Here is a 16,727-nt window from a genome sequence, read left to right as displayed (position 1 = left end):
TTAATTATTAATTGCTCACAATTTTGCCACCATTGTAATGTCCGCTTGCTTTTTCCCCTTTTAATATTTGCAATTACAACAACATAACTAAAAACGCTCTTCTATACACAGATCTATTTGCAGCTTGCTTACACTTTGATTGCATTGGTTGTACATGCTCTTTTTTTTGATTCAGCAGCAGGACTGGTCTAAAATATCTCACTACGAGCAGCAAGGGGTGGCACTGCAGCGCAGGAGTGAAGCTGTGGAATCCCCTACTGGAGCGAGAGGGTCTCTGCACCCCGAGGACCCGTACAGGACTAGAGTGAATCCTACAAACATCAGTGCCAAGGTGCTCAGAAAAGAACTACAGTGGTGCTTGAAAGTTTGTGAACCCTTTAGAATTTTCTATATTTCTGCATAAATATGACCTAAAACATCATCAGATTTTCACACAAGTCCTAAAAGTAGATAAAGAGAACCCAGTTAAACAGATGAGACAAAAATATTATACTTGGTCATTTATTCATTGAGGAAAATGATCCAATATTACATATCTGTGAGTGGCAAAAGTATGTGAACCTTTGCTTTCGGTATCTGGTGTGACCCCCTTGTGCAGCAATAACTGCAACTAAACGTTTCCGGTAACTGTTGATCAGTCCTGCACACCGGCTTGGAGGAATTTTAGCCCGTTCCTCCATACAGAAGAGCTTCAACTCTGGGATGTTGGTGGGTTTCCTCACATGAACTGCTCGCTTCAGGTCCTTCCACAAAATTTCAATTGGATTAAGGTCAGGACTTTGACTTGGCCATTCCAAAACATTAACTTTATTCTTCTTTAACCATTCTTTGGTAGAACGACTTGTGCGCTTAGGGTCGTTGTCTTGCTGCATGACCCACCTTCTCTTGCGATTCAGTTCATGGACAGATGTCCTGACATTTTCCTTTAGAATTCACTGGTATAATTCAGAATTCATTGTTCCATCAATGATGGCAAGCCGTCCTGGCCCAGATGCAGCAAAACAGACCCAAACCATGACACTACCACCACCACCATGTTTCACAGATGGGTTCTTATGCTGGAATGCAGTGTTTTCCTTTCTCCAAACATAACGCTTCTCATTTAAACCAAAAAGTTCTATTTTGGTCTCATCTGTCCACAAAACATTTTTCCAATAGCCTTCTGGCTTGTCCACATGATCTTTAGCAAACTGCAGATGAGCAGCGACGTTCTTTTTGGAGAGCAGTGGCTTTCTCCTTGCAACCCTGCCATAGACACCATTGTTGTTCAGTGTTCTCCTGATGGTGGACTCATGAACATTAGCATTAGCCAATGTGAGAGAGGCCTTCAGTTGCTTAGAAGTTACTCTGGGGTCCTTTGTGATCTCGCTGACTATTACACGCCTTGCTCTTGGAGTGATCTTTGTTGGTCGACCACTCCTGGGGAGGGTAACGATGGTCTTAAATTTCTTCCATTTGTACACAATCTGTCTGACTGTGGATTGGTGGAGTCCAAACCCTTTAGAGATGGTTTTGTAACCTTTTCCAGCCTGATGAGCATCAACAACACTTTCTCTGAGGTCCTGAGAAATCTCCTTTGTTCGCGCCATGATACACTTCCACAAACATGTGTTGTGAAGATCAGACTTTGATAGATCCCTGTTCTTTAAATAAAACAGGGTGCCCACTCACACCTGATTGTCATCCCATTGATTGAAAACACCTGACTCTAATTTCACCTTCAAATTAACTGCTAATCCTAGAGGTTCACATACTTTTGCCACTCACAGATATGTAATATTGGATGATTTTCCTCAATAAATAAATGACCAAGTATAATATTTTTGTCTCATTTGTTTAACTGGGTTCTCTTTATCTACTTTTAGGACTTGTGTGAAAATCTGATGATGTTTTAGGTCATATTTATGCAGAAATATAGAAAATTCTAAAGGGTTCACAAACTTTCAAGCACCACTGTAACTGTTATAAGATTTTCTAACTCTGCATGGCTTATTATTTTCATTAACTGCAGAGAAATACTTATACCATTCCCTCACTGACTGTGCCTCTGTCTGTATGTCTCTTCACTTCTTTCCTCCGCTTCAAGCATGGGAAACCGATGATGTCTGCAGCCAGTGAGCTTGCCATGGTTCTGACACGTGGTCTGAGTATGGAGCAGCAGAAGAGCAGCTGTGACTCCCTGCAGTATTCGAGCGGATACAGCACACAGAACACCACTCCATCTTGCTCTGAGGATACCATCCCCTCACATGGTAACCCCGCATCCAACACACAGATTCACACATTCACATATACCCGCATGCAGTACCATACACAGTATTCCAGGCATTTAAACACACAGTGCTATAGGTAACGTTGAGTGCCAAGTTATGACTTTTGAATGCAAATGCAAGGAAACTATACATCTGTGTAAAAAAAAAAAAGTAATGAAAAGAAGCATTGCTATCACCATCTTGGTCTCTGTTTCTAAGTTGAAGAAAGCTGTATAACATTTGGCAGAGCCATTACAGATACATAAAGAAGAACGAGCAATCGATATGAGATGTCAGGAAGAATGCATAGCGAGGGGAGAACATCCAAAAACTCTTCACAGGATAGGAGGCAGTTATAAAAACACAAGTGTGGGCATACAAAATATCTAAGGAATAAAACACAATATGGAGTGCTGTTAGAGGAAAATAATCTATCGCTTTGCGGTCATAAAAGTAACGCCGCTTCTCACTGGTGTTAGCGCAAAAAGTCAAAGTTCGGAGCGGCATCCAAACATGACCGCTCCGAACTACGGTACATCTCCTAAATGCCACAGCGCCCCGCCTCTCCCGAATATTAGAAGCGCATCATCAACCTAATCACTGCTCTACATAAGCCCTGTAATCATTCACCTCAGTGCAAAGTATTGTGTCTGATCATACCGAGCCTTTTCATATTATTACCCGACTTCTAGTGTTTCTGACTTTTGTTTACGTTTATCTCGACCTTGACCTCCCGCCTACCCTTTGACATTCTGTCTGCACATCGACCAACCCTTGCCTGACCCTGACTACGTATTCAGTCCCTCGATTTGGATTTGGACTACAGTTTGCGACGTACCCGCTCTCCCCTGCGCCTGCATCTGTAAATGCCTGCACCCTGACAGCTGGCCCACATCACACCACCCTGAAATCGATTATTGTCCTATAACAGCATGTCTCAAAGTGTTTTATTCCTCTTACATCATCACAATTTTACAATTCTAATAAGGAACAGCATGTCATATTGTTAACCTTCTATAGTTACATTTAATGTTGTGGAAAGTCCTTGAAACTAGTTACTTCCTATTATCAGTTACATTAAACATCTGGAACCACTTTCCTTCCCTTTTTTCTCTCTCCTGAAATTAATAACAAAAAAAATGCAAAAATGATACCAAGGAACCATAAACCGCAAATCCCTTTGCCTTGAAGAATCTCCAAAGGCAGAAAACGTACTGACCTTTTACAAAGCACTGACACTGGAGACGCCTTCTATGAATGTTATAAATGATAAATAAATGCTTCCTGACAGAAAGCTTTACTACTAGTGCATCGCAGAAAAATTGAATATCGTGAAAAAGTTATTTTTTTCATAATTTAATTAAAAAAGGTAAACTTTCGTATATTCTATTTTCATTACATGTAAAGTGAAGTATTTCAAGCCTTTTTTAAGAAGAAGAATTTTGATGATTCTGGCTTATAGCTCATGAAAATCAGAAATCCAAAATCTCAAAATATTAGAATGTTTCCTAAGATCAATCAAAATAGGATTTACAACACAGAAATGTATTGAACACTTCTGCTAAATATTTGTATATTTATATTAAACTTTACATTCTTCTGTAAAGAACTCTCTAAAAGAGAAATTCAGAGTCATTCAGTTGAAAATGATCTGAACGTAATCTGTAATATAAGTAAGAGAAACTGGGTAAAGCACATCAATTTTCATGATGTAAAAGATCATTCTTAATGAAAGTTACCTCAAAATCTGCCATTTTGACATAAACAACACCTAATCAATAATAGTAAGGACTTTATCATGCATAATGACCCCTGATATCTTTTTACAGTTTCCGACTATGACAGCTACTCAATGAACGGCGATGTCGACTGTGATGCTCAGTCAGACTTTGACAAATCTTCTACTGTCCCTCGGAACAGCAATCTGGCCCAGAATTACCGTCGCATGATCCAGACCAAGAGACCTGCAAGCACCGCAGGGCTTCCTGGAGGTGTTGGGGCCCATGGTATGCCTGGATCCAATGGCAAAGGAGGAGGAGGAGTCATATCATCTGGGACAGCCACCATTCGTCGGACCCCATCCTCCAAAACTGGCGTGAGACGCACCCCGTCTAACGTGGGTCCAATCCCCATCCGTCCTCCCATCATCCCAGTGAAGACACCAACTGTTCCAGACTCTCCTGGTTTCCCCAGCCCTCCCCCAGAGCACAATGGCAGTGAGGAAAGCTTGTACACTGAGGAACCTCTGGAGAACCTGGAGTTCAAAGCTTCACCAAAGCGGATGAGCCTGCCTAACCAAGTGGCTTGGAGCACAGGCACTGGGATGCGAGTCCATGTCCAGCAGCCTGGAACTATACCTCTCAGCACAGAGGAGGACCAGCTTCTGGCTGCTAACCGCCACAGCCTGGTGGAGAAGATTGGTGAGCTGGTGGCTAGCGCCCATGCTCTTGGAGATGGCCAGTTCCCATTTCCTACAGATGCCCAGGCTGGTCTAGGATGCCAACAGGACCCAGCACCCCAATCAGAAGGTGATGACATTTTGAAGTGCATCCGTAGAGGAGTGCGTCTCAGGAAAACCATCTGTAATGACAGGTCAGCACCCAGGATCATGCGATAGCTTTACTGAGATCTCAGTGAAAATTCTGCACAAAGAAGAATGCTTATATGTATATTAAACTACTAAAAAGGAATTATGCAACTTAAATTACAAACAACTGCTGTCTAACAAAGGCAGGCCAGTGCGATGTTATGTGTAAATGGACAAAGTTTCTGTATGGACTATGGTAAATGGTAGGAATACTACCATCTATTGGAAAAACAAACTATAATGAATTTACAGCTCAAAAGATGAGAATATGTTTAAAGTACATATTAACATTCTAGTTATGTCTGGTATCCTTTTGGAGTTTTGATTTGTAATTACTATGTTAATCATATGTTAATCAACTGTAATGGACGTACGGTAAAGTGAGTTTGACGACTTTCATTTCTCCTTAGGTAATGGCTTTGTAAAAAAAAAAAACCCACACCAAAACAAAAAAACCCCAAAGTGTCTTCTTGTTGATTAAAAAGCTGTTGTGTTGAACAGCACCAACATTAGCCTACTCACACTCAGAGGGACCACATGAACAAAGTACTGTATATATTGTAAACTGCCAAATAAAACTCCCCAAGTGTACCACACTTTATAGAAGTAAAAATGTGTTATTTTCAAATATACAGTAGGATTAATCTTAAATCTTAATTTTAAGAGTCCATATGTGTGTTTTGGTCTAGGAAAACCAATTAGATGTCGCTGTGGCTGAATTCTGGCAAACAACCAAAAAAGTTTTGACACCTCTTTGATACCTCAACATTCAACGTGTCTAAAGATACATTATACTGCTAAAAGTTTGTGGACACCTAATCATCGCAACCATATGCAGGTCTTCCCCAAACTGTTGCTACGATTTGGAAGCACACAACTGCATACATGTCAACCTTTGGTCAATCAAACCTGTATAACCAACCTCCAAAATCCGTATTTCCCTTATAAAATCCTTAAGGCCTCTGCATGCTCTTGCGACAAGGCTTTTGCAGATAGCTTTTCACAGACAGTTGTAATTTATCGTTGAGCGGGGAGTAATAGGCGTGCGTGATGTTATTCACTGCCACAACGCAAGGGGGCGCGAAGTCGCGAAATCGCTAGGAGTAGTTGGTGGGTGTGGTTAGTGGAGTGTTTATCCTCCGGTTACTTATAATGACTAGAACTGGAGTCGTATAGATGTACGTACTTCCTCACTTCCTCGATCAACCGCTCTTCGTGCTGCTCCATCTTCGCTCGTGTTTTTAAAAATGGCAGTCGTGAAAACAAACCAAACCGGGAAAGTAGGGAAGCGGAAGTGCGTGTACAGCGGATGTAGAGTGGACCAATCAGAGCCCTCTTGTCTGTGACGCTGTCTACGAGGCTTCTGCGGTGGTCACAATTTTTGGGAGGTGCGCGCAGAGCGTCTGCGAAGGTGTGGGGGGCTACGCAGACACTGTCTGCGACGCTATCTGCGAGGACTGGGTTGTCAGCATAAATTGGCCTTTATAAGATGCAAATTAAAATAATCTACCTAAAATTTGAATGATAATTAACAATGATATATCCAAGTTACTTTTTATTCAATATTAGTAACAATAAACCTTCAGAATGAATACAAAGCTCCAATGTTTGACAAAAACACAAAGTGTCACTCTAATGTTCTGAATTGTACTCCATGACAGCTTTTTTAGCAGTCTGCACCAATACCTCACGAGGCTGCATGTCACAGCAAGTGTCTGTGTTGATCTTGCCGGAGTGCCCATTCAGAATCTTTTCAGTCGCTAGTGAAAGTCGCTCAGGTGGAAATACGCGTTTCAAACAAAATGTTACTTCCCGGTTGGTGGGATTCTCGCAATGTGGTGTGCGCATGATCAAAAGTGGAACGAAGTCTCGCTACCACAAGATAACGCGCGATTTCATAAGACACTTTACTGGCTGTCTATGGTGTACAGTACGTTTGTAAATGTTATGCACTCTTTTATCATTGTGGGAATTGATTATAGCTCTAAATAAATATTGAAGTTTTTTTTAAAGAATCCGTATAACTTTATTTGTACGCCCGTATACTACGTTTATTGAATCAAATCCGTATAAAATACGGACATTCCGTATAGGTTGACATGTATGCAACTGTATAGTGTGTGTTTGTATTGCATTATATTTTCGATTTACTGGAACTAAGAGACTTAACCCAAACCTGTTCCAGTGTGCACAAAATGAGGTCCATAAAGACATGGTTTGCCAAGGCTGGTGCAGATACAGAACTTGAGTGTCCTATACAGAGCCTTGATCCTGGATAGGTTTGGGATGAACTCTAAGTGTGCACCAGGCCTCTTCACCTGATATTGTGCTTTATCTCACTAATGCTCTTGGGGCTGAATGAACAAATTGCCACAGCCACACTCCAAATTTAGTGAAAAGCCTTCCCAGAAGTGTGGTGGTTATTATAACAGCAAAGGAGGACTAAATCTGAAATGGGATGTTAAGCAAGTACCTACGGGGGAAGCCATGGCCTAAAGGTTAAAGAAGCAGGTTTGGGACCAAAAGGTCAAAGGTTCAATTCCCTGGACCAGCAGGAATGGCTGAAGTGCCCTTGAGCAAGGCACCTAACCCCCAACTGCTCCCCAGGCTGCTCTGAGTATGTTGTACGTCACTCTGGATAAAAGCGTCTGCTAAACGCCATTAATGTAATGTGTAAACTTTTGGTCACATACTGTAATGTATCTAAAGCCTTGCTAGCTAAAGTGTCCTTTCCTCACACAGTGACTGTCATGCTTTGATAAAGTTGTTGACATTAGCCTAATCAATTTAGTTTTGTAATCAGATACTGACTGTCAAAATGTCCATAATGGTCCAGTGCAGCAATTAGCGATGGTCCGTCTGTAGCCGAGGCTCTGAAGCACGTATCAAATAGGAGAGGGTGTGGCAGATGGAGCTCGGCTTCGAGGCGGGTATCATTTAGTAGAAAACCATGTGACCGATGACAGACGAGGCCTCGGTTTGTTTGCTTCACGTCAGCGTTTAATCAGTCCATCACACGAACACAAACACAAATGTTACCCCTCTTTATGTTTATGTACACCTTTTTATTGTGCAGACACAATTATACTGAGCATAAATTCATGCAAAGAGATTGTGTGTGTGAGAGAGAGAGAAAATAAGAAGAGTAGACACCAAATAACAAAAAGGCACATAAACTTAAGTTATTTGAAAATGGAACATTGTGCAAGTACACGCAAATAATAATAATGCGAAGTGGCAGAACAGTGATGTAGGAAGTTAAAATGCTGTACATTTCTCTTAGCAGTAGGTGTTGCTAGTGAACTCTGTTGAATGAGACTTCAAGAAATGAACCTTTTAGTAAACCATAAGTGAGGCCTCGTTTGTCATTGATCACATGGTTTTCTGTTAAACGAGACACACCTCAACGTGCCACGCCCCCTTATACTCGATACACACTTCGGTGCCTCAGTTGGCCATCACTAACAGCAGCAAAGTGAGGTTAAAACATACTACATTCACGTAACACTCTCCCAACACAGCGAAACAGTCAGTGCGTTTACATGCACATAGAGAAAATCAAATTTCTGCCGTAGCTCGACTGAAATCGAAGTTCTAAATGCCATGGAAACACCTTACCTCGGCTGAAATCGAACCGAACTGGATTTCTCGTAATCGAGCTATGCGACCTAGATTATGTGATTGTAGCCGAGCTACTTAGTGCATGTAAACCCTATCGAGCTACGTAGTTGAGCTACTTACTTCAGCACTGCCCCTTCCGGAAGTGACGAGTGACGAGACCACAAGCGGGAAACACAACAGCCTCGGTCGGCATGATAACAGTAGTAGTAGCGAGCAAGTGCTGAGCTGCTTCGCTGTTGTCCATCTTCTCTCTCTCGATGTTGCTGTCCTCCTCATCGTTCTTCTTGTGAACACGGAACTGATAACTTTGTTTATACTCTTGAATAGCTCTTCTTCATGATGACAACCGGAAGTGTACCAACACGATGGGGCGTGTAGCGCCACCTGTGGCTCGGGTGCACAATGTACCTCACACAATAGCTCGATTTCCTTGTGTGCATGTAGGATTGGATTTCTCTGGCACCTCTGCTGGGACCCTTAGCTCGATTACCGACAGTAGCTCGATTTGGATGTGCATGTAAATGCACTGAATGATCCAATAGCCACCGAGTCACATACATGTCAAGCAGCCCTGTTCCTCCTCGTATACTTCCCAGAGGGCTCTTTTATAGGCAAAGACCTGCCTCTAATCTGCAAACCGTGATTCCCATTCGTGGACCAGGGAGCAGCAACCGCATACCAATGATTGGTCGAATTGCCATAAGTTACGCAACAAGGAATAAGAGAAAGAGGCAGAACAAAAAGAAAAGCATACCATACAGTATGTGTCTCCCTAGCACATCGTCACTGCCAAACCTGATCCGGGCTTGAGGCAAACCATGTTTGGTTGACTTGGCCAGAATTGCAGCAGTCAGGTGGCCAGTTCCTTTCTGCGCACTCTCACACACATTCACTCCTATGGGAAATTTAGAGTAGCCAGTTAACTGAACTGCATGTCTTTGGACCGTGGGGGAAACCAGAGCACCTGGAGGAAATCCATGCAGTCACGGGGAGAACATGCAAACTCCACACAGAAAGGTTCCTGTCGGCCACTGGGCTCGAACCCAGAACCTTCTTGCTGTGAGGTGACAGTGCTACCCACTGTGCTGTCCTCCCTAGCACGTAACAACAGATTTAAAAAAACAACCAAACAAAAAAACTACTTATCACCAAACTGTCTGTTACATGGATTTAGCGTTAGTTAAATCTGGAGCGAGGCAGCTCCTTAGTTAGCTTGATCTTTTCACTAAATCTGAATTTAACTATTTGGGTCCTTAACACTGTATTTTGTATTTTCTATTTTCCAAATGAACTAGAGCTGTCTTTGATTACTTGCTGGGTATCTAGATAGCTATTCATATATAAGTCTGCAGATGACATTGAACCTGCTAAGTAGATCTAAAACACAGGAGCAACTAAGTTTCATCATCAGCCATTTTAAATGTCTACTGCATTCCCAGAAACACTTTGCTTGCACAACTGATGGACTTTTTTTTTTTTAAATTGTCTTCAGCTTTCTTTGCTTTGGTGTTTTTCAGTCCTGCCAATACAAACGATATTTTGAACAAAATTACATTTAGTCTGAGAGAGAGAGAGAGAGAGAGAGAGAGAGAGAACGGAGCTGTAAAGTGCGTTTCACCACGTTTCCACTCGATGGTGTAATAACAGTGCTGATATAGTTCAGTAACAAGCAAAGAAGAGAGAAGCTGTGTTACAGAAAAATCCTTCCCCGGGTAACCAAAGAAAATTATCCTTCATGTTCTGCTTCCTGTTAATATACAAACATGACACGTGAATACACAACTCACTTGTAGTTTAAATGTAGTGTGAATGTTTGATAGCGATATCTGTTTGGCATGATTGCAACTGGTTCGGGCTAGTTCCAGCTAAAACCTTGAATCTTATCTTCGCTCGCACATCTGCTCTCTGTTTTCATAAGTCTATCTTGACGAGTGCTGTAATGCCTCATTACCCATGGACATACACAGATAACTCAGCTCTGTAAATCACATCTTCCAACCGTATAGCTATACCACACTCTTAGATCCTATCTGACAGATGAAGTGAACAACATCGATTATCTCATTACAGTGGCACCTATCAAGGGGTGGGATTTATTAGACAGCAAGAGAACAGTCAGTTCTTGAACTTGATGTGTTGAAAGCAGGAAAAATGGGCAAGCGTAAGGATCTGAGTGATTTTAACAAGGGCCAAATTGTGATGGCTAGATGACTGGGTCTGAGCATCTCCAAAATGGCACATCGTGCGGGGTGTTCCCAGTATGCAGTGATTAGTACCTACCAATAGTGGTCCAAGGAGGGACAACCGGTGAACCAGCAACAGGCTCATGGGTGTGGAAGGCTCATTGATTCGCATGGGGCATGAAGGCTAGCCCATATGGTCCAATCCCACAGAGGAGCTACTGTAGCACAAACTGCTGAAAAGTTAATGTTGGTTAAAACAGAAAGGTGTCAGCATTAATGTTTTCAGTGCAATGTGGGCTTGAGAGAGAGAGAGAGAGAGAGAGAGAGAGAAATATCCTGTTCATGTGTGTTTAATCTTGCACACACCTCAATGTAAACTGATGTTTGCTTTTATAATATTTAGCATTTTCTTCTTTGATGGAATCCTTCTTTTCATTTTTTTCCCCCACGAGTGTTGAAGAGAGCTTTAAAACATTGTTGTGGGGTATTTTTGGACTTTCTAACGTCAAATCAGTTGTCATTAATAATGGACATAAATTCATCGAAAATATTGGCTATGTCCTTTAGGAGTTAACAATGTTATCACTGTTATCCGTCCTCCTCAATATGCTCATCGATATGAACAGCTCATTTCAGGAAATTGAGATAATCTGGATAAACACACACAAACACACACACCAATATCCTTATTTTTTGTAAGCTGTCTATATCCTGGTTGTTGCCTATCAATTAGTTTCATGCTTAGTTTTGTCCAGTGTTTAAATATCTTCAAATAAACAACACGGATATGTGTATAAATCTGATCATTCTTAAGTTGTTGCTCTGTGCAAAGATTTGGTAATAAAAATAACTGTAAAATATTTTTAAAACTCCTCGAGTTTTGGCTCTCATTGTCGTCGGCTGTCCATTGCTAGCGATGATGACTACTTCATTAGGATGCACAGAAATGCAAATGGGCCACGAGGCCTGCACCAGAGTGACAGAGTCGCCCACAGTGGTGGCATGAATGGCCTAGCCGAGCCGTCGTGGAATGTCTGGCCTTGTGAGCTCTCACATACTATTCTCCTCTCCTAACAAAGTGCCTTGCACAGTCAGGTAAGACAAACGATGTCATGCCCCCATCATGTTGTCTCTCTGGACCTCCAGACCTGATGCTAAATGATGCACAAAAGTGCCACAGACCTGACAGGTATGGAAGTTACCCCGCAATGACAACTGACTTGCCGAGTGATGCCATCCGTTGGCTATTTGAGTGGCTCTTCCGCATGCCATCAGGTGGTGTGCCATTGACCCTGTTGGGTTCATCTGCCACAGTGCACTGAAAAGCGCCCTGCTGCCAGCGCCTTATTGGTGATGAACTATTTAACCCATAGCTGGAACCCAGGCAGGTGCTACCACTCCGGGTCAGAGCGGACCTGGAAGCAATGGTGATTAAGGTGTAACTCCACTTTCCCCAATACTCAAGTCCTCCCGGACCTGATAGTCACCACTGGTTGCAGTTTAAAGTCCCACCCAGGACTAGACACAGATTAGAGTTATGGCTCTATTACTTATACAATAAGAAAATACTTCTGTATAAGCACACAAAATATATGTTTAGTGTCAGGCGGCAGATACGGACGCAAATGCTGGTGAATAACAGCTTTATTTATAAAGCTAACAGAGAAAGCCAAACTGTAAAATAAAAATGAGGTCAAACGGGGGCACCATGGCTCAGTCGACCAAGGCGCCATACCATAAATCCGGGGACCCGGGTTCGATTCCGACCCGAGGTCATTTCCCGATCCCTCCCCGTCTCTCTCTCCAGCTCATTTCCTGTCTCTACACTGTCCTATCCAATAAAGGTGAAAAAAGCCCCAAAAAAATCTTAAAAAAAAAAAAATGAGGTCAAATAACAAGCAATGGGTCAGGTGATATACAAATAGAACAAACTGTGATGGACAAGAGCAAAAACGAGAAAACAGAACAAGATCAAATACCAGGGAGACTACGGCACAATGAATTGCTTGGTAATGACTGGTACAAAAACAGAGGTCGTGTACTTCACATCGGGTGAGTGCACTGAGAGTCCTTATATACTGTGGTAGTGAAATCAGGAGAGTGTGAATGTGATGGGGAGTGTGTGAGTTGAGAGTTGGAGTCCATGGCAGCCATGTTTGTAGGCTACGTGGCGTTATGGGTGTTGTAGTAAGACACAGATTCGAGCGTTGACATGACATTTAGCAGTTGTCAGAAGATTATTGTGTTCCAGAATCAACTGTTAGAATATTTATATAGTACAACAATGTCATTCTGATATGCAGAGAAATTGGTCTAAAGTCTAAATAATTCACAAAATGTGAATGAGTAGGCATGTGTGCATTCTAACTAGCTTATCAGTAACGATGCCTTTCTATTATTATCATTAATACAGTTATCAGTTATTCCACTGAAATGATTAGCTTCTGCCAACACATTCACTCTTACCATGGTCACATCAAGGTAACTTTTTGTAGGCCAGATTTCCTTTATGAGACTCATTTCCTCCTGACAGTATGATATTTAAGCCATGGTTCTCCTACTTTGAGGAACGTGGAACACTGCCTGTACCTTTTAACTTAATTTCCAGCCCCAGGTCTGTACTCAGCCTGATTCAGAAAATCAAGCAACTTCTGTTAACTCCTCTGTACAGACACACAGATAGCTTGAAGGAGGACACAGAGCTCAATGAAGTAAGATCAAACCCAGTTAAATGAAAGAGAATTTGCTTTGTTAAAGACGTACTTACATGAAATCAGCATTAGTTTCTCATTGACATTAAACATAGACATTGCAACAATCAAACATTATGCAGAAAATAAAAAAAAAAGAATAATTTATGATTTATCTGAACAATTTAGTTAAGTAGTTACGGGAGGACATCCATCCATCCATTATCTGTAGCTGCTTATCCTGTGCAGGGTCGCGGGCAAGATGGAGCCTATCCCAGCTGACTATGGGCGAGATACACCCTGGACAATTTGCCAAATCATCACAGGGCTGACACATAGAGACAAACAACCATTCACGCTCACATTCACACCTACGGTCAATTTAGAGTCACCAGTTAACCTAACCTGCATGTCTTTGGACTGTGGGGGAAACCGGAGCACCCGGAGGAAACCCACGCAGACACGGGGAGAACATGCAAACTCCACACAGAAAGGTCCCCATCAACCACTGGGCTCGAACCCAGAACCTTCTTGCTGTGAGGCACCACCATGCCGCCTACAGTTGGATATTATGTGTATATTTCATATTATTTACAGAACCCTGATTATAAGTGTAATTGCACTTGACTGTAAACATTGTAAAGGAATTAGCACTGTGCTGTTAGAAGGCAACTTGCCAAATGTACTAAAACTGTTCTGTTTACTGAAGTTCTAAAAAAAATATCAAAATTTGTCAGAGACTGATGACCAGAGCTTAAAGGGCATATCACGGGTAAATTCAGGAGCAAAATCAATGTAATTCTCCTATTTTATATTAAACTTTGGTTAAATATCTGTAACATTCTGCATTCTCTGCAATTTTTTTACCTTGCGCAATACCAGAAAAATTCAGTTGAAATCAAGCCGTTTGAGTCGAATTGGTCCGCCTCTGAAAAAACTTGGCATTTGGATTTCCTGGGAAACATTGATTTTTGTGACATCGCGTGCGGGACGCCTCCCTCTGAATCCTACGTCAGCGCTGGTTTGTTTATGAGAAAACGACCTGGTGGTTTTCTGCAAATTTCTTCAACGTTATCGCGTAATTATTAAAATGGTTAACAGATGTATCGTAGAAGGGTGTAGCAACACCAATCTTGATGGGATTAGTACTCATCGTTTCCCAAAAGACCGGACAATGAGAGAGAAATGGGAGCGCTTGGTCTACACAGGCTGTGCACTGAAACCGTGCAAAGCTCTCGCAGCCTGCTGGCGCTTCCACAGGTGACGTCACGAATCTGGCTCCAGACTCCCTTGGGATTTTTCCAGACGCATTTTGTTATTTTATTTTCTGCTGTAGACAGATGACCTTGTGCAAAATTACCCTTCTGGATGAGTGTGTAAAGGGACATACTTTCATATATATAAAAAAACAAAATTGGTCCAGAATATGCACTTTAAGTGTGAGCAGTTCTCGAATATTCTGTAGTTTGAGATCAGAAGCATGCCACAGTGTCTACCAGCAATGTAAGAAAGGCTGCATAACCATCATTTATGCAGGAAAGTTAATAAAAGGACTTTGTCAGAAATTTTAAAGCACTGTTAATAGTTCAATAGGGCTATTGTATGTTTTCCATGCAATAACAAAGGAAACAGAGTCATGGATCTATATTGAAATAATCAAAAGATATTTGTTGTTATTTCAGCTGGGTGAACAAAAAGAATCAAATTATACAGGATCACCTCAATTAAGTTATGATCGGGCAAAATGCTGACACCTTTTCACCATGACTTTTCACAAAATACAGTTTTCACAGAACACAATACAGATAGAGGAAGTCTGTGTGCGCATGCACAGGTTTATCTTCTTCTTCTACTTCTTTTTCTTCTTCTTTTGGGTTTCACGGCAGCTGGCATCCAGTGTTGCATTACTACCATCTACAGGTTTACCTTGACCGTGCACTGACAGTTACATCGTTCTGTCGCTAAATGAACAGCTGATCACATCGAGGTGCTCGCTGACCGCCAATATTTATTAGTTTGGTTCTGCATTTCCTTTCATTTGCAACATAACGTCTTTTCTTCTCGCTTTCCGTTACTGTAGTCGGTCTTTAACGTTTCATTTGCACACTCACGTCCTCCATTTTTCTCTTCCATTTCAAATTTGTGTCCCACAATGCCTTGTGCAAATGGAGAAAGCCCACCACGTGATGCATGACATAGTATCTTGAATTGGGTCATGGTGAAGCAAGAAAAAATAGAGAATTTCGGGCCACATGGCTCTGACTTCATTAATTGTTCTATTTAAAAAAAAACGAATAAAATTGGAAGTCTGTGATTCGAATTCGGTAGCTTTCGGCCCACTAAAGAAAAATAATTGGGTGTCCGGAAAATTTCTTTTCATGACCTGCACTTGAAAAATCTGAAAGGCAGTCTAGCTTTCATTGCATCATTTACCAGATATGTGTATGAGAACTTTATTCAACAGTATACAGCCCTAGACTATAAGCCTTTTAGGGAAAACAAAAACTGGAAAAGTGAAAATTGTTGAGAGAGGGGTGAAATCAGTTAGACCAAATTATTAAAAATATACAGTATATCATCAGACAGTGGAAGCAAATAATGTAGACAGATTTGATAAAAACAGAATTTTATTTTCACCTTGTAGTCTATAACTTTACTTTTTGTTACAATTTACAGTTAAAAATTCTTAACCTCTTATTGAGTTCATGCATTCATTCATCTTCATTACCTACTTTATCCTGGCCAGGGTCACGGAACGCTAGGAAAGCTAAGGAGCTAAGGAAAGACTGTGGGATTAAATTACTTAAATAAACTGAGTTTGTTAAATGTAGTCATTTTACTTTTGTTACCATCATTCTTTGACATTGTCTGCATATTTTTCCCCTGACAGAGGATCATGAAATGCTTTATCAAAAGATATACAGTGGTGCTTGAAAGTTTGTGAACCCTTTAGAATTTTCTATATTTCTGCATAAATATGACCTAAAGTCCTAAAAGTAGATAAAGATAACCCAGTTAAAGAAATGAGACAAAAATATTATACTTGGTCATTTATTTATTGAGGAAAATGATCCAATATTACATATCTGTGAGTGGCAAAAGTATGTGAACCTCTAGGATTAGCAGTTAATTTGAAGGTGAAATTAGAGTCAGGTGTTTTCAATCAGTGGGATGACAATCAGGTGTGAGTGGGCACCCTGTTTTATTTAAAGAACAGGGATCTATCAAAGTCTGATCTTTACAACACGTTTGTGGAAGTGTATCATGGCACGAACAAAGGAGATTTCTGAGGACCTCAGGAAAAGCGTTGTTGATGCTCATCAGGCTGGAAAAGGTTACAAAACCATCTCTAAAGAGTTTGGACTCCACCAATCCACAGTCAGACAGATTGTGT

General features: G+C 41.3%; 1 protein-coding gene across 4 annotated transcripts in view; it reads left to right on the top strand.

Moving 5' to 3' along the window:
• The window catches only part of mtss1la (MTSS I-BAR domain containing 2a), an 89,762-nt gene extending 84,327 nt beyond the window's left edge, over positions 1–5,435 (top strand). For 2 of the 4 annotated variants that reach the window (XM_060923735.1, XM_060923733.1), the window contains 3 exons: positions 179–331; positions 2,087–2,252; positions 4,082–5,435. In XM_060923735.1, coding sequence (XP_060779718.1) covers positions 179–331; positions 2,087–2,252; positions 4,082–4,869 — 1,107 coding nt within the window. In that variant the 3' untranslated portion in view covers positions 4,870–5,435. Of the gene's footprint in view, positions 1–175; positions 332–2,086; positions 2,253–4,081 lie in introns of all 4 variants that reach the window. The other 2 variants (XM_060923734.1, XM_060923732.1) reach the window with 1 other exon arrangement.
• Positions 5,436–16,727: the final 11,292 nt, after the last annotated feature.

The sequence above is a fragment of the Neoarius graeffei genome, chromosome 6 (genome assembly GCF_027579695.1).
Source record: "Neoarius graeffei isolate fNeoGra1 chromosome 6, fNeoGra1.pri, whole genome shotgun sequence".
Lineage (NCBI taxonomy): Eukaryota > Metazoa > Chordata > Actinopteri > Siluriformes > Ariidae > Neoarius > Neoarius graeffei.
Note: the sequence above shows the minus strand (reverse complement) of the source record. Positions and strands in the feature narration are given on the sequence as shown.